This window comes from Sphaeramia orbicularis, chromosome 12 (assembly GCF_902148855.1).
Source record: "Sphaeramia orbicularis chromosome 12, fSphaOr1.1, whole genome shotgun sequence".
Lineage (NCBI taxonomy): Eukaryota > Metazoa > Chordata > Actinopteri > Kurtiformes > Apogonidae > Sphaeramia > Sphaeramia orbicularis.
The window spans coordinates 30,469,482-30,488,649 of NC_043968.1; the positions used below are offsets into that span (position 1 = coordinate 30,469,482).

The window sequence follows — 19,168 nt, forward strand, 5'->3', positions numbered from 1 at the left end:
GTAGTAGTGTTTCTCTAATTATAAGCATTTGGTTATATATAAAATAAGTACTAGTAAAAATGTATATGTCATGTGTGGCTGTCAGTTTGTAAGCCTTTCCATACATTTTACTGCTGCTCACATGCAGTCTATCTTCACTGATCGATTTCATATGAGCCTGTCTCTATAGCCAAGGATACACTGTGCATCTGCCTGGTATATGGTCTGGTCTGGCTGGTTGACGTGCTGCATGGCGATGGCGTGGGGAAACTCATTGAGCATCCGCTGCTGGAAAGCCTCCAGCCTCTCGTAGTCATGGCCGCGGCACACAAACTCCTTATTCTGCAGAGGGGGAGCAAACAACAGTGTGGGGTTAGTTTGACATCTAGTGGTGATATCCTGACACTGCAGCTTCAGCTGGAAACTCCACCAAGGACACAGCCTCTTACATCATTGAACAGTATTCAGTAAGTGTTGCTGAATGTCACCTCACACTGGAGCAGTTTTATATAAGACAAGTTAATTCTGCCTGCAGGTCTATTTTGTCTTTGGGGGGGTAGAATTTATGTTGTGCTGAACAACATATTTTTGACACAGAGGTGATTTGTTTGTTTATTTGTACCCGTAAGAAGAAGGGAAACTTCTTTCCATAGAAACCAACTCTGAAGAATTCAGGTTCTAGTCTTTGTTGGTCCATGATCTTATCGTAGAGAGAGGCTTCCATCATCTACCAAAGATAAAACATACAAATGTATAAGAACACAACTCCACTCAAACAGTTCCATTTAGTTCCTAGGCACCGATAACAAAATTGGATTTAATAACTCATCTTTTGGAAGTGCTCGCAGCTTGTAACTCACCCTCATTTTGCTCAAGTTCCTGTAGTCGTAGTAAGACTCATACTGGTCAGCAAGCTCTCTGCACAGGATGATTCCATTCTCCCAACACTGAAGACATCAGAATACAAACTAATGTTCATTCTCTGCATTTGTCAAACACACACACACACAAAACAGTTCATCTCTGTTTATGCATTTATTGAAGACCAGAGTGTATAAAGGCAGCCGTTATGTAAAGATGAACCGTGCTGCAAAACTGCATTTCCTCCACTTGATGGCACCGCTGAGCACAAGCAGCAGCCAGCCATCTTGCTAATTAAAAGAAAAGCTTTCCTTTCCTGCTGCACTTCTAATCCCCGTGCGGCAAAACCAGCAGATGGCATGGCTTGTGAATGTGAAGGAAAATTGGACTATGAGTAACGAGGGGAGCAGTTTTAATGATTCCGTAGAGCAACGTTATTTCATCAGAAATGTTGATGTTTTTTGGGGAGTAATTATCGAGGGTTTCCTTAATTCCACTTCTTCCAGAGAGCGCAGAACATTCACTGTGGGAGTTACAGTTATCAGAGGGAAGAAATTTTAAACAATCCGTACTTTCTGTGAATGCATCCTTCACACAAATGTTGTTGGAGCTGTAAATCACACTATTCACTACACTACGCTGATGCCTAAAACCCAAGGCCCAGTGTAAAGCACCCTTCACCTGTCAGTGTCACTGTCATCCTCCTAAAAGGTTCTAAAAAGAATAATCATGTAGGATACTAAGGACAATATGTATCCTGCTCCTGCTTTAATCACAGTCGCCAGCCATTCATCAGATTAAACTGAGGAGGTGTTGATGCCTAAAGCCGCTGTCACTGCTCTTGACAAGTAGAAATTAAACATCTGACAGGCAATGACACGTATTTTTGTAGCTCTAGTCTGTACATCTTACACCTCACAGCGCTGCTCCACTAACGTCTTAAAAAGGGATTTTTATTACATGTGATTAATGTCATGTCTGTCTAAACAAGCGGGGAACTGCCTCTGCTGCTGCATTTCAAAGGAGTTCATGTTTAATGAATTAGTTTACGGTTATTATGTTTGAACCACTGCGGCAAATGTATATTTATTATGGATACACCATAAATAATATGACTGCACTTTGATGCACTATTTAAATGAGAATAAGACTATGCATAAGTGGGGTAATCCTGCTAATGAAAGGTTGTCTTTAAGCTACATTTAACAGCCTTTCCACACCTGTTTAAACACCTGCAAACAGTGCGATGTTAAAAGTGTGTCTGCTGTCACCTTTCCCCTGTCGAAGTTCTGGACGATAGTGAGATGCAAATACTCTTTCCTTTGCCACTCGCTCTGCATGGGGTAGTTGAGGAACTCTCTCAACGGCCTGTCTGACCATTCCAACAACTCATCATACAGCAGCAGAGTGTACGACGCCTCTGTGGCACAAGGAAAACACACAAATTACACACAGTCAGGATCACATAAAAAGTACAACCCTCGGAGTCACATTGTAAAAAGCAGAAGCAGTTAGTTTCCAAGAAAACTTGAAAGGCTGCGAGTCTAAAAACACACACAGAGTCGTTCCTCAAGGCTTACCTGTGTAGTTTTGTGCTTTTAAGTGCAGGTCGTACAGTTTGTGAATGTAGCGGATGTACATCTCCTCTTTGTTCAGCTCAGTTTTGTAGAAGTTCTGACAGGAGCACCAGGCGGTTTTGGTGTTTGCAAATCACAAGAGAAAGACAACAGTTAGGAGTTGGCCAAAGCGAAAATGATACAGAAGGTGGGAAAAGAAAAGGAAAGTGACAGATTGTCCTATAGTGTAGACAGAACAGTATGTTTTGGCTGCTGATTTACACCGGCTTCTGATCCATCTTTCTATGTTCGCAGGTGCTGCCACAGATGGTTTTGTTTGTGTCCGTGATGAAAAGAGCTAAAAAACTGTCCATCCTGACCATATTTTCACTCAGTAATATGAAAGAATGATGTACCCCGGAAGATATTTGGCAACAAGCAAAAAGAACATTATATATACATATTAACACAATATACATCAATTAGGGCTGTCAAAATTACTGCATTAATGTGGATTAATTTATCATCATGATTAATCTGATTAAAAACTTTAACCCAATTAGCTCATCGGCAGCGCAGTATGACTCTGAACGTCTCTGCCAACACCTTTCAGGCAGTCAGTCCAAGTACAGTTAATGTCACACATGAACGCTAAACAGCCCCTTGGCCCTCTGGATGGAAATATGAGGACAAAACACCCAAGACGGAACAGTTGTTTCAGGCTGTTTTGTTTCAAGTTCTGTTGTTGAAACTGTTGAAGGTGTTTAATAAACACATTAAAGGCATATATATTCCCTTCTTTCTTGAGTCTGTTTGTTCGTGCAAAATGAAACGCGATTAATATAAATTAAAAATGAATGATAGTTAATTGTGATTTATTTAAATTAATCCACAGCAACCCTGTGATTAATCGGATTATACAAATAATTGTTTGACAGCATTAATATCAATAACTAGTGTTTGTAAACGCAGCAAAAACACAAAGGGAGCTTGATATACAGTATGTCTTGATTATAAATGGCAGTTATGACCAGTTCTACATACATCAAGATCAAGGTCAGGTTTATTTCTACCTACGCAAAGTGTCCAAAGTGCTGTACAAGGATATAAGTAAAAATATTTAGATTTGTATATAGGGAGACTAAGGTTATAATAGTTTTGGATTTTTCATTATAGTTTAGTTTTATTTAGTTTTGACATTTTTTTGTCTCTAATTCAGTTAGTTTTAATTTGTTTTTAGAGCAGGTTTGCAAGTATTTATTAGTTTTCATTTTCTTCTAAATGCTTAGTTTTAGTTTAGTTTTAGTTTCATCATATCTTTTATCTTCTTCGCAGTCGTATTCAAATAAATCCTATACAGGACTCTGCTGCTGTCGCCCATCTTTAGTCTCCATGTTTCCAGTAGAGTGGGGACCAGAAGACGACTCTAAACCACAAGTGACAAGAAGTGACGGATCGTTAAGTGTCATATGGTGCCACTTGTTGTGCCGAATTCTACTCCCTGCCGAAAACTGCATCGTGCAGCAGCTGCCGAAAACAGCTCCCCCTTCCTAAGTCAGCCATAAAGAGGGCAATGTGCACCAAATTCACCCTGCCACACCAGAATAGCTCCAAATGGGAGCTGCTAAAGTAATTTCACTCCTTTAGCTTTGCAAGCTAATTCTGATGGGGGATGCAATTTTCGGCAGTACCCGGTGCCGAATTCTGCTCCCTGCTGAAACTGCATCCCCAGCCGTGGAAGATATAGTTTTCGTTAGTATCTGTTTTTATTGTTATATATTTTGTGTGTGTGTCTAAGATTTAACTTTTGAAAGTTTTATATACCTTACAGTTGGCACATTCTTTAATATTAATATTAAACAGACAAAAACATAACCGCAATATTGTCCTCTTCATGGCTGACTTAGGAAGTGGAGCAGTTTTCGGCAGGGAGTAGAATTCGGCACAACATCGCTAGCTAAAATTGCTCGAGCGAAATAAATCAATTTCGTATCAATCCGACATTGACAAAGACGAAAACAAAGGGAATTTTAGCCGTAATTTTTATACGTTTTAGTTAGTTTTATAAGCATACAATACAGTTTCAGTTAGTTATCGGGGTTTTTTTCTTTTAATTATAGTTTTTATTTATTTCAGTTAACGAAAATGTTTATTTTCCAATTCTAGTTTTCATCATTTTGTTAATTTTAGTTAATGATAATAACCTTGAGGGAGATTTCAGGGGTACAGTTAAGGCCTTGAAGGTGAGGGTAAAATGTGCACAAATAAATCAAATGTTGCAGTTCACCATATTTTGTTTTCATCAATGCCATTTCACATTTTAACCAACCAAAAAACCAAATACATATTCATTAAGCCTTGGTTTGGGGTTTTATCCTGGGGTTAAATAAATACTCACCAGTAAACTAACAGTACATCCAATCTTTTTGCCATCCACCTCTCCTAGTTTCATACAGTCCCTGGAACACAAACATCAGGCATTGACTTGACTTGAAGAAGTGATAACATGTACGTTTTTGGAGAGTCTACATTTGCTCAGTCCCACCTATAGTCCAGCAATCTCTCCATTAAGCGAGTGACGGTCGCAATCAGCGAGATTCCACTCTCCCTCCAGGTTTCTCTCTCAATCTTCTTCAGCAGGCTGGAGAGTAAATGAAGAGAGACAGAACAAGACAAAGAGACGTGAAGACCAAAACAGACAGGGACGAGAGAGAGGGGGAAAAAAATGGGGAAGGAAAGGTGATGGAGGAAAGGAAAAGAAAGGAGAATTTACTAAGAAACAAAAGTAGGCAAAGCAAAGAGGAAGTCAAAGCCAGGCACACCGATGTCACCTATGCTTGATGCCCTGCCTGTCGGAGTCACAATACAATACCATACAGAAGGAACCACTATATTTAGAGCCACCAACACAAGGTGGACAAAAGGTTTACAACAGCAAATGTAATTTTTGTAGTTTAGTTTTGGCTTAAGTTAATTTCCCCCTCCTCCCCCTCACACAGACGACACTGACAGAACAAAGAGGAGAGCATCTTACCTAGGGTACGGACCAAACAGAGGAATTCTACTCCAGGCGGGAAGCATAGGCGGAATAAATTAATATTAATATGATTAATATCAGCACACACTCACACAAGTAGGCTTAGGGGTTAGTGGAGTTAGTAGGAGGAAACCCCATTAAGAAAATTAAACTAAAACAATACATAAAATAGAAAAAAAAACAGAAAAAAGTCTGAAAATATAAATAAATGAATTTGCAGTTTATAACCACTAAACATGATGTATGCTATGTAAAAACAACTACATCTGCTGATTATATGGCATGTAAATATATCAACTAAGTACAGTATATGGATCAGATGTTGAATTATATGCACTAATTTAGTTCTGTTTGACTACAGTAATGGTGACTGACTATGAGAGACAAAATGACACTTACAGCAGACATATACTGATAAAATTACACATTATCTGCAGTATATGGTACTGATGAGACTGACAACTGACGTGTGATTATGAATTACAAACATGGTTTCATAGAAGGTTTTTGGAATAAAAAAAAAAAAAAAAAGTGTTGCCTTTTGTGGAGGGTGACGTAAAAGTAAACAAAAAGCAGGAAAACACAAACTAACACACATACACACACTGATTTGAGCAAATGTAATAATCATGCAGGAGCACAAACATGTGGACAGGATGGACGATGACGGTGACTGGACATTTGTGCTTACTTACCTCTTTATAAATTTTTTTCATACAGTTTCTTAAATAAAGAACTACCCATGGCTTCTTGATGAATATTAACAACTTCTCATATTAGTATCATGTGCTGTCATGTCAACAAATAGCTTAACACATCTAACTGATATATTTATTTATTTATTTTTTATAGCGGATATCTGTGCGCAGTAATTCTGTTATCGGTGCTATTTGGCTCTCAGGGTTAAACGCTCATTTTCAAAAGGAGAATACTCAGACGCATCCATTTGCAGATAAAACAGCCATTAACTGAGGCGAACGACCTGCGAGCTGCAGCCCACGCTTGTCCTGACCTGATGAAGCCTTGTGTGGGTCACATCGTTTAGGTAATTAGCCTCAATAAACGCCTATTTTATCTGTAGGAGGAAGCATAAGTGGTTTCCTCCTTATACTAGACAATGTCATTTGAAACAGCCACTGCTCTAGTTCAACTATTTATACCTGTTTTGAGTTTAAATATGTAAATGTACAGGTCTCATTCCTATGTTTTCTGTTTCCTTTACCCTTAACTCACATGCTGTTGAAGAGCTCCCTGTACGTCTCGTCTCCTTTGCCCTCAGACATCAGGCTGTCCAGTTTGTCGATCAGCTTCGCCTCCACCTGTGACCAAAAAAGCATTTATGAACTCACAGAGCTGCCATCTTCACCCAATAATGACCAGCACCAGTGTGAGTGGTTCAGAGGTTAACAGTGTTTCATGGTCCGTGGTTAGATTTTGTTTTGATCCACGCTTTGTGATTTAAGCCTGCATAAACGAAAGGTAACAGAATGTATTTTTACATTTGCTCACATGTACAGAGTGGGGAAGCAAAATTTACAATGAACATTTAGTTGTTTTTTCTCAGCAGGCACTACGTCAATTTTTTTGAAACCAAACATATATTGATGTCATAATCATACCTAACACTATTATCCATACCTTTTCAGAAACTTTTGCCCATATGAGTAATCAGGAAAGCAAACGTCAAAGAGTGTGTGATTTGCTGAATGCACTCGTCACACCAAAGGAGATTTCAAAAATAGTTGGAGTGTCCATAAAGACTGTTTATAATGGAAAGAAGAGAATGACTATGAGCAAAACTATTACGAGAAAGTCTGGAAGATACTATTAAAGAAGAATGGGAGAAGTTGTCACCCGAATATTTGAGGAACACTTGCGCAAGTTTCAGGAAGCATGTGAAGGCAGTTATTAAAGTACTGTTAAAATATTGTAAATTTTGCTTCCCCACCCTGTAAAAGCCCATGTAATTTTGGGACTACTGTGGTGTCTTCAAAACCAGTGTTTTAATCAAAAATATTCAACTTGTATTCATTTGCAGGCCAGAAGTTATTGTTGTTTTTTTTTTTGTAACTTAAATTTTTATTGAGTTTTATGTAGAATTGTAACAGTAAACAAAAAAGACAAACAAAAGAGACCCCCCCCCCCAAAAAAAAAAAAAAAAAAAAAAAAAAAAAGCAGACAAATGAGAGCACAAATAAGTACAAAATAATGGATTGGATTTATATAGCGCTTTTCTAGACACCCAAAGCGCTTTACATTATTGACCCATTATTCATTCGCTCTCACATTCTCCCTCTGGTGGTAGTAAACTACATTTGTAGCCACAGCTGCCCTGGGACAAAAGCAAACAATGGGCCCAGGTAGCAGCAGTCAGTCTATTGATTTTGTGTAAATATAACAGAAGTTATTACCTCCGCCAAGGAGGTTATGTTTTTGCCAGGGTTTGTTTGCTTGTCTGTTTGTTTGTTTGTTTGTTTGTTTGTTTGTCTGTCCGTTAGTGTGCAACATAACTCAAAAAGTTCTGGACAGATTTGGATGAAATTTTCAGGGTTTGTTGGAAATGGGAGGGGGGCACTGATCAGCCTTGGCGGAGGTCTGCGCGCTCTCCGAGTGCTTCTAGTTCTCAGTGTAATGTGAAGATTATACCAGAGTAACTGACTATTTTTCTTGGGAGAACCACTACAAAAAAAGGACAAATGGAAAGTTTCGAAAACGTGGTGAACAAAAAAGAATACGTGAATGGAAATTTTGAACATACTGGGAAATAATTTCCATATTCTGGGAAAAAGTTACATATTTATAAATGATAAACTAATACTGGGAAAGAGTTGCATATGTATAAAGGGGCGCCACTACCAATTGTGGGCTCCATGAATAAATACATAAATGAATAAGATGTCAGATGAAATAAATATAGAAATTAATAAGAAAAGAGATCAAGAAAATGTAAATAAAAAGCCATGCAGAAATAAATAGGTGAAGCAGTAATAAATAGAGGAAGAAAATGCAAAAGGGGGAATATTGAAGAAAATGTAAATGGAAAACAACACAGAAATAAATAGGCGACGCAGAAATAAATAGAGGAAGAAAATGTAAAAAGAAAGCAATGCAGAAATAAATAGGCGATGCACAAATAAATAGAGGAAGAAAATGCAAAAGGGGAATACTGACGAAAATGTAAATACAAAGCAACACAGAAATAAATAGGTGACAGAAATAATAGAGAAGGAAAATGCAACAGGGGAATACTGAAGAGGTAAATATGACTACAATTAAAAAAATGACAATAAATTAATAAGATGTCAGATGAAAATAGAATATAGAAATAAATAAGAAAAGAGATACAGAAAATGTAAATAGAAAGCAACGCAGAAATAAATGCAGGGATAAAGATTAAATAAGGAAAAATATAAATTAGGACAAAATAGAAAAATAAATGGTACGGAAATGAACTTATCAAGCCATTTCTATATTTCTGTATATATTTTTTAATTTGGCAGGTTCAGTCCTCCATACATGAAAGGTTAACGCTGTTGACCCAAATTCAGTATCTTGTCAATATGTCGGAGCGGGGAGGGAGGGCGCTAGCGTCACCTACGCTTGCGTGAAACAAAACTGAAACTCAACATGCTTTCAACGTCCGACTCCCGATTTCTATGCCTCTATTATACCGCAGATCTTACACAAAATTTTCCCAACTTCTAACCTGTATCCACTGGACCCCCTCCACTGCACTATGGGCCCCCCACAATTACTGGGCCCCATGAATTTGTCATGTTTACCCCCCCTTATCAGCGCCCCAGTATGTATATATGCTGTCCAATCCAGGCAGACACCAGTAAAAACATATCCTATCAGGGATGAAGCCAAAAAGGAGGGCTTCCAACTCGACTAAAATAATGTTAAAATGTTTAAAAAAAAAAAAAAAAAGGAAAAAGTGGTATGGTCTATAGCTAAAACTCAACCTACATTTTGCCATATAAAAGTGGTCGCCCATAGTAACAAAAGCCAGTTGTTTCTGCAGATATCAACTCAGTGTGTATTTTGTGAATGAATAAACAGTTTATGTGGCTTTAATTCTGCTGGATCTGTGAGTTTGTCTTTGGCTCTGTGTGACCGTTACTCGACAAAGCTCCACTACCTACACAGGAGTACAGAGACATCAATTCAACACTCCAGAGTACAGTGTGGAAGAACGTCTAAGAGACCACAGATGTCTCCCACCTGTGGCCTGAAAACTTCCACAACACTATATATCACTGCACTGTAAAGTATTTGGTTCTATTCCAAGATAATAAAACTTAGATTTAGAAGTGTTAGATAATTGATCTTGTTTTAAGAGTTAATTTCTTATTTCAAGTGTTCATACATCTGTAGACATGCTTATTTCTAGATTTAACAATCTTAATTCAAGAAATCTTGTCAAGTAAAATGATTTAGCTGCATGGACAGATATTTCACTTGTTTTGAGTACCTTTTTCCTCAGATTGAGTGTTTTTATCTTGTTTCTAGACACCTTTTTTTTTGCAGTGTGTCAGACAAGTGCATCTACTTTCAGCATTTATTTACCTGTTTAAAATTGCCGCTGCGTCTCTGCTCCCAATCCATCATGTCGTGGAAGATGGGGATCATGACATTTCTCAGATCAGGCTGTGGAACCAGCGTCACCTCCAGGAAAGGACCAATCATCGCAGGGATAAAGTTCAACTTGTGCTCTCCTGAGAGACAGACAGAGGTCCAAATGGAGGTTAGGCTCTCATTTGAGCTTGAAAACACCACACTGTTTATGTCAGAGGCAATTTAGAGAACTTGGTATACTCTCCAAAACAGCTTCTTTTTATTTTTTCAGTTGTATAACACTGAGTGATATAAATAAATAAATATAAATACAGTCGCAGAAAAAATTATTAGACCATCAAAAGTCATCAAAAACAATGGTTATGCAATCAAGTACTAACTCCTGTGTGTATCATGTGACTAAAACAGACAGAAAAGAAAATATGGAATGCCTAAAAGCACTGTTTTCATCAGTACAATACCATAGATATTGATGTAAGAACTGAAGTGATTTTGGTTATTATCAAGAAAACATGGAAAATGGATAGATATCAGCTCTGAAATTAAACTCCTATGAGCTATTTTTATTGTTATCATATATTTGTCCAAACAAATGTACCTTTAGTTGTACCAGGCATTAAAATGAACAAGAAATTGAAGAAAACAAGGGGTGGTCTACTATTTTTTTCCTTAACTTTATTTATTTATTTATTCATTTATTTTGACAAAAATTCAACCAAAATACAAGCTGCTCCAGTAAATTGCACTGCACTAAAACCAAATGATCTTATGCAGCACTTTCACAGAATGAACAATCACAGTGACTGATGTTAAATTTAATTTAGTATTGTTAGTGGGAGGCTTTACCGTGCATCTTGACAAAATCAAAATAATAATTATAATGATAACAATGAAGGGTCTTGAAAATGCATTTCAAATTGCGCAAAAATGCTCTTGAGTACACATAAAATATTGAAAATTATTCTTAAAACACAGAACCATACTCAGCAATCACAGACTGAGAACAGAACAAAATAATCCACATAAACCAGAGTGAGGCTGGTTGCCATAGCGATGAATTTGGCCTAAGGGAAAAGCCTGGAAGTTTTTAGCTCCAATCAGCGCAAATGCAAACAAATGGAAGGAATCGGATATTTAATTGCGTTATCTTTCTCTGTTGATGATGTTAGTAAGTCATACAGAGATTAATGCTATGTTTAAAGAGTATTAGGAGTCATTTAGTGGATACAGACACACGCATTTGCATTTCAGTTTACAACATTACTCTGATGATGTTAGATATTTTTCTTCTTGTCTACAGCATGTCTACGGATAAAAATCACAAGCAACCAACTGATGAGTTTCTTGTTGATGCTGCATCTGTTACAGTGTTTCTCCATCGTACATTTGGGAATCTTACCTAAATTCTGCCACATGCTGAAGATCTCACAGCCCATCATCACTCTCATGTCTCCATACCTGCACAGAAAAAATGAAAAAAGTGTGTTTGCTGCAGGCGAGTAGTGAGCGAGGCCGTATAGAACAGCATGTTAAGGACTCATTACACAGTGTGTGGCCTGTGTGTTTGACTGATTTTAGATTTGACACTAAGGAGGAGCCAGATAGGACGGCTCACTGAGTACATTGCTCATTACAGGCTATCTGAACACATGCAGTAAGAGTGTGTGTTTGTGTATGTGTGTTCATTGGCAAACAAACAACACTTACTTTTCCAGGATCTTCTTCCTCTTGGAGGGAGAGAAGGACTCCAGCTGTAGACAGGGCTGGTTGATAAATATTACAGACAGATAGAAATAGGAGTCCCACACCTGAAAGTGACAGCAAAGATACAGCATGTTGTCACTGCTCTGCAAAAACTTCCTCCAACAACTGAAAGTTTCCAGAAATGTTTGTGAAAAACTAGGCAATTTGCCACTTGCATCCATGATTTCTTTCTGGGAGTTTTCAGTATTACGGTACATACTCATTAAAAACAGTCATATAAAGCAACAAGCTGTTCAATAAGGTCACAATAATAGCTCTGCATCCAAATATTATCTGTATACTGTGGGTATATTCAAATATTCACATATTCAAAAAGCTTTAAGGTGGTTAGAAGACAGAGGTGTCAAGTAACGAAGTACAAATACTTTGTTACTTTACTTAAGTAGAAACTATGGTTATCTATACTATTTATTTTTCAGCCGACCTTTTCCTTCTACTCTTTACATTTTCAATTATCTGTACTTTCTACTCCTTACATTTTAAAAATAACCTCGTTACTCCTATTTCATTCCTTCTTGTCATCGTTCAAAAAAAAAAAACAACTATCCAGATAAATTGCTCCATCCAGATAGAGTGAAATTGATTGTGGTTGGATTAGAAGTATAAACATATACCATTCTGACACCTTATTGGTTTGTATGTGATCCAGCACACCTGACTTTTTGCAACATTCCAATACTTATATTCAACTAGTCATCATATCTTCTGCTCCATAAACACATGTTAATGCTCAGTAGGACACATATATGGTTCTTTAATACATTTGTATTGGACTAAAATGCATTACTTTTCAATGTTCATATATGCAGCTGTAACAGGTAGACTAGTGCATCCCAAATGTTTCAACATTAACATTTGAATATAACATTATAGTCATTATAGCCTTCAGAAAATTTTTTTGGGGAGGTGGGGTAGTGCACTATAGGCCCCTGTGGCATCGCCTAAGCTTTGGTCCTAATGGGATTTTTTTCCCCTTACATTTACTTTTATACTTAACCCTGTAAAGCCTGAACCATTAAATCACTGACAGAAAATTCCAGTTCTTTAAAACTGGAGCCTTTATTGGTCCTTCTGAACAACCAAATTTTTTTTTTTTTCAAATATCAATTTCCATGTATGAGTTTCAATTTTATATCATATTTGATCCATCAGGTCTCAATGCTCAAGTATTATTATTTTCGAACAAACAAAAACATAACACAAACATGTCTAACAAATTTGTAATTCCTTTTCAAAATTGTCAAAGTTCTTCCTCCTTCCTCATTAATGACAGTCTTGTAGTGTCACTGGAAAGCCTCTGGTGAACGAATTCCTCCCCCCTGGTGGATTATCTGTGTATTGCATGTATTTGATTGTATACATCAGGTTTTTCAAGAAAAAAAAATATCACACTGATCATGTAGAGGGCTTCAAAACTCACGGATCAAATATGATACATTTGGCATTACAGGGTTAAGCAGTTTTGAAACCAGTACTTTTACACTTTTACTGGAGTAAAAAACTTGATACTTCAACTTCAACAGAAATCTTTTTAAACCCTCGTATTTATACTTCTACCTGAGGTATGAATGTGAATACTTTTAACACCTATGTTAGAACATATACACACACACAAATACAGACCACCACTCCGGCCTACCTTGTAGTCAAACTTGTCATTGAGGAAGTTTTTTCTGAGAGCATCAGAAAGATAGAGGACAGTTGTGATGATGACACTGGAAGAGAAAGAAACATCACAGCGGGTTAATTTTAGAGCAAATGTACCTCATTGAAAAAATACAAACAAGAGTAACAGGAAAAAATATTCTACTACTGCAGGCGTTCTGAACTCTGATACTAAGTATGTGGTCTTACTTGTTAGTGACCAACCGCATCACTGTCCAGTCTTTGGGAAACATTTCTGGTCGGATGAGGATCCTGAAGACGGTAAAGATCTGGAGAAGGAAGTCCTACATGCAAACACATACATGAGACTAGAGGTTAGAATTCAGGACACTCAACACTGAGATCCACGTCACTGTGATTCATCACAAAACACTTTTTAGTTGAATATGACAGGAGGGGGTACTGAGGGTAACATGAAACTTCAGATATGTTTTATTTTCATTTCAATTCAACTAAACATGCATACTTTAATGTAGATCACATTCCTTCTGTTCTTAATAATTACAGGTCATACACTGTGATTAGAATGGTACAGTAAATTATCAAATGGACAAACAGACAGGTCAGGTTTTTATATGACTCAATGTGATATGTATGTTCATATTTTACAATTTTTATTGCACTCTTGGTTCTGAGTGTGGCGCTATATGTATTTCTCTCGGTTGCACATAATTTCCCCCATTTAGAATAATAAAGCTTTCCTGATCTTTCTTGAACTTGAATGCTATTGTATTCAAATTCTTGTGAAAGGTGTTTTATTCTGCTTTGAAGATCCTCACTGAATAATCATAGTAATTAACCTCCACTTTCCTAGTCCAGCATTTGTTTATAAAGACATTATTCTCAGCTGTAAGTGCAGACCACATACTTGGACTGGATCAGACACTCAAAGAATCAACACGGATTTCCACTGAAATATATACAGTCATGGAAAAAATGATTAGACCACCCCTTGTTTTCTTCAATTTCTTGTTCATTTTAATGCCTGGTACAACTAAAGGTACATTTGTTTGGACAAATATAAGGATAACAATAAAAATAGCTCATAAGAGTTTAATTTCAGAGCTGATATCTATCCATTTTCCATGTTTTCTTGATAATAACCAAAATCACTTCAGTTCTTACATCAATATCTATGGCATTGTACTGACGAAAACAGTGCTTTTAGGCATTCCATGTTTTCTTTTCTGTCTGTTTTAGTCACATGATACACACAGGAGTTAGTACTTGATTGCATAACCATTGTTTTTGATGACTTTTGATGGTCTAATAATTTTTTCTGCGACTATATGTTGGACATCATGAACTCAGCTTCTTATCATCTGTATTCCCTCTTTCTCTCCCATCTCCTCCATAAAATCATGGAATGATGACCTTATAGTAAACCTCCCTTGTGTATAGCTCATAGAACATGTTTTTTTTTTGTTTTGTTTTGTTTTTTTACATAATAAAGAACACATACATACAGTACTGTGCAAAAGACCTCGGCTGGCAAACCTAATCCTCTATTGTATTGTATTGTATTGTATTGAACTGTATTCTATTCTATGCTAAAATTATAATGACCACACAGATGCATTTCTCAGTCTGTCTTTAGATCCAATCTGATATATGTGCAGTATATACAGCAGTAAAAAACAGCTTCAGGTAAAATCAGCTTCTATAAACCAAAGTGGTCATATTTAGTGTGACCTCCCTTTGCACTTAACATATCTTGAACCCAGTGGTTTCCAACCTTTTTTGGCTTGTGACCCCATTTTAACATCACAAATTTCTAGCGACCCCAGACATTTGAAACAGAGACTTTTTTATTTTTTATTTTTGCTAAAATTAATTTGTTTTTGATCATGTAATAGTTTGCTATACTATGTTGCAAATAAATGTTAATTATAGACGGCATTTAGGCTTTTTTTTTTTTTCCTTGGTCAAGACATGCACAGTCAGTTGAGCCTGTATTTACAAAGCTGCAAATTAATACTGAACAAACAATAACTCAAAGTATGAATTATCAAAGAGCTGCAGCATCTGAAACCGACCACAATGAACATTTAAAAGATAAACAGTACCACAGTGCTTCAGTTTCAGCTTCACAGTTTGTCATGTCTGTTATGTATTGGGATTGTCTCTCTCAACTCACCATATATTTTTTATTAGTAAGTTGGGTTTTTTTTAATCAATTACTCGAAATTTCAGGTGACCCCACGTGAGGTCCCGACCCCAAGGTTGAAAATGACTGCTTTAACCCTTTTGTTCAGACAATGTGAGATTTATTGCATTAATTTTCTGATGTTTTATACCAGGTTTTGTCATGGGGTCAGAGGTCACACTAAATACTGATGTTAACCTTTAGAACCCATTTAGTTTAGTTTTCTGTGTGTCTTTTACGGCTGTGCACATATTTCCTTATTTTCTTGCATCTGAAGAAAAGAGAATGAGAAATAAATATGTATGCTCATTTCAACCCTGCAATAACAAACCTTGAGGTGGTATAAGACTTTTGCATAACACTGTAGATTTTCTCACTTCTCTACTTTATATATGCAAATATTTGGTTGTATCTCCATGGATTAGCAGATGCCAATATTGAATTAGTGCAAGTAAACTTAGGGAAACCTTTACTGTAATGTTGCTACACAGTACCACATATAACCAGGACTGGATAAACAGAGCTGAGTGTGGTGGTCTTACCCTCAGGTCGTCTTTGTTGCTGAATGCCTGCAGTAGCTGCTGGTAGTGTCTGTCACTCATCTGTCGCAGTAGGGCCAACAAACAAGCCACAAACTCTCCCTGGTATGACAACACACAGAGGCCAGAGGAAAGATTACGTATTTATAACAAGTGAAGAAATAAAAATGTAAATATCAGACAAACAGCCTGGTTCTGTGCATCATTTCCAACTGAAAACAGCAAAGGATGCACTTCGTCTTATCAAGTATTTGCCCTTTATTAACCTATACTGGCATTGTTGTGGGTGCATTAGTGAACTCTATTACAAGCAGATCATGGTGATGATCTCATTATTACCCACTTCACTGCTCTCCCTTTATGCTGTATTACACCATAAATCTTAATTATTGCCATTAATGTTAATAATGTTAGTGGAATTATAGTCGCTGCAGCCACAACTCAATTTGAAACCTATAATTACTCTTGCACATTTTGCTAAATCCCAAAACAATTTAACCAGAACAGACACAGATGGAGACATTTGGTGCACATTAGAACACACGTACAGTCACATCCTGAAACTGCAGTCTCATGGAAGGGCCTGCAGGCTGGGGCCGGTTGCTAATTTCCAGGATGGTCCTCAGTACAACTCCCAGCAGACTCTCCACAATGAGCTCCACCTCTTCAGAGACCACCGGCTCCTGCACAATACACAAAACACAAAGGAGTTTCAAGGTAACTAGACCTGCCAGTGTATTCTAGTCTGGAATAATTAGTATTTTACTCATATTTTCTGCCAACGTGACCTTGAACCATTATCAACAGTTGATGGCACGGTGCCTCAAAGCCAAAGACTGCACCCGTTATCCTGTAATCTTACTTTCATTGCAGTTTTTAATGAGACTTGAACAATTGAGTAGAAGGACTTTATGAAGTTTCAGGGCTATAGAGATATGTTGACGGTATAAACTGGCAGACGAGGAGGAGAACGGAAAAGGATATGAAAGACGTAGAATATAAAAGGAAAGAGACAGTTAAGGACTTCAAGTAACTCAAAGAGAGTGGAAAATAAACTGGTTTGTGTGTGTGTGTGTGTGCATGTGTGTGCGTGTGTTTTGTGTGTGTGTGTGTGTGTGTGTGTGTGTGTGTGTTTTTTGAGTGTGTGTGCCTCCCTCTAGTCTCTCCCCTGACATGACAGACAGATCTTGGACAGAGCGATAATGAGAAGGAGCTTCAGACTGGCACATTGGCTGCCACTGCTGTCACTTCTTTTTAGAGGCAGTGCCAGTCTGTGTGTGTGTGTGTGTGTGTGTGTGTGTGTGTATTATCCACGTGTATGTGTGTGTGTGTGTGTGTGTCCTACTGGGTGCCTTTACCACTAGCTGCCCCTCTAGCTGCCAACAGTCCAAACTAGACAGACCCAAACCACAACACACACAAATCAGACAACACATACATACACACACACACACACACACACACACACACGCACACACAGCTCGAAGTGACTGCCACTTTGACAATGCCTGTTGCTAAATTGATGGGTCTCATTACTGGACTGCAGGGCTGCCAATGTCCATGTTACCAAGGCTAATTGACCATATACCCACAACAAAGCAATCTGTTATTGCAATGCACTGGCTTAGAAACTGCTGTAGAACTAAATCCTGTAGCTTTGACTTCTTTCAAAGTTATTATAGCACTAATCCTCCTGAACAGTAAAACTACACAGTAAAATGTCCATGTTCCAGATGTCACTTATCCATTTATTGTTGATACTGTAAATGTGTTTTTTTTTTCCTGCAAACCAGTACACTATCAACCTACATTATTTATTTTTTATTCATTTATTCATCAGGGACAATGCAGTGAAACACAGTGGACTTCTGATGTTCTGCACAAGGAGTACACAGTACTGAGCTAGTATGCAACTCCTGTCCCTGGCTGGCTTTACAATAGAGAAATACATCCACAGGATAAACAATAATAAAATAAAAACAGTATGAATAAACAATATAAAAGCCCATTCCCGTCTGTCACACACATTCAAAGAAAAGAACATTATCATCATGGGCGTTGTTAGGACTTCAAAACATCCAGGGCTTAAAATACAAATTTGCAACTTGGGGGGAGTTTCTCCGCAAGTACCAAGTAACTATCTCTCTCTCTCTTTCTCTCTCTCTCTCATACAGCTGCAGGCGCCAATGATGAAGGGAACATGTATTTACACATATGCTCATTTAAAAACAAACAAACAAACAAACAAACAAACAAACAAACAAACAAACAAACAAACGGTGTCCTCACAGATCCAGGGCTACTGCCAAAACATGCCCAGATCTAACGACGCCCACGATTATCACCAAACATCAGACATTTTAGAAGTGGCTCCATTCTTGTATTGTTTTCCGCCAGTTCTTAACCTTTACAGGGTTTCTGCAGGTTTCAGCAAATCTAATTTAAAGCTTTTTAATGCCACTTTAAACAAATTTCATGCCCATGTCCAATTGCAGATACAGTTTTATATATAGTTTTATGTTGGTTTACCGTCGACAGGCTTTAACCAGGTTCTGAATAGTTCCTCCTCTAATCACTTTTGCTGAAACTTGCATTTTTCCCATTTTTCCCACATTTGCTAATATTCCCTCCACTCTTTCACCACAGCATGAACACACTCACAGCACGTTGCATTCCAAGCATCCGGTGTTGTGACTTCATGTAACAGCCATAAACAACAGCCAATTATAGAGCTCCGCCTATCAATCATCACACTGTACTTCCAATCAAAATGATTAAATATTTATGTTAATTTAATGCTTTTTAATGCCATTTAAGGCCTTAATTTTCATAAAATCTCTTTAACGACTTTTAATGCTTTTTATTGACCCGCAGAAACCCTACTTTTCTGTGAATATTTTGACATTTGTTACAGTTTCATTAGTCATTATGTTCCAGATGTGACTGCCCTTTGTGGAGACATCTGGCTGTCCAGATGTGGTCCTACAGTGGGACATCTGACATGTAGTGTTTACAGAGCACCTGATGGCTCTGCTGCCGTCCT

General features: G+C 37.5%; 1 protein-coding gene across 5 annotated transcripts in view; it reads right to left on the reverse strand.

The window, feature by feature from the left end:
* dock4b (dedicator of cytokinesis 4b) overlaps nt 1-19,168 on the reverse strand; it is a 163,404-nt gene that overhangs the window by 32,117 nt on the left and 112,119 nt on the right. For 3 of the 5 annotated variants that reach the window (XM_030149278.1, XM_030149279.1, XM_030149280.1), the window contains exons 25-40: nt 16,674-16,808; nt 16,129-16,227; nt 13,630-13,724; nt 13,415-13,490; nt 11,719-11,819; nt 11,411-11,469; nt 10,003-10,151; nt 6,667-6,752; nt 5,431-5,457; nt 4,942-5,037; nt 4,795-4,855; nt 2,421-2,514; nt 2,112-2,260; nt 840-926; nt 602-706; nt 180-321 (exon numbers count right to left, since the gene is read on the reverse strand). In XM_030149278.1, the coding sequence (XP_030005138.1) occupies nt 180-321; nt 602-706; nt 840-926; nt 2,112-2,260; nt 2,421-2,514; nt 4,795-4,855; nt 4,942-5,037; nt 5,431-5,457; nt 6,667-6,752; nt 10,003-10,151; nt 11,411-11,469; nt 11,719-11,819; nt 13,415-13,490; nt 13,630-13,724; nt 16,129-16,227; nt 16,674-16,808 (1,561 nt within the window). The remainder of the gene's footprint in view (nt 1-179; nt 322-601; nt 707-839; nt 927-2,111; nt 2,261-2,420; nt 2,515-4,794; nt 4,856-4,941; nt 5,038-5,430; nt 5,458-6,666; nt 6,753-10,002; nt 10,152-11,410; nt 11,470-11,718; nt 11,820-13,414; nt 13,491-13,629; nt 13,725-16,128; nt 16,228-16,673; nt 16,809-19,168) is intronic. The other 2 variants (XM_030149281.1, XM_030149282.1) reach the window with 1 other exon arrangement.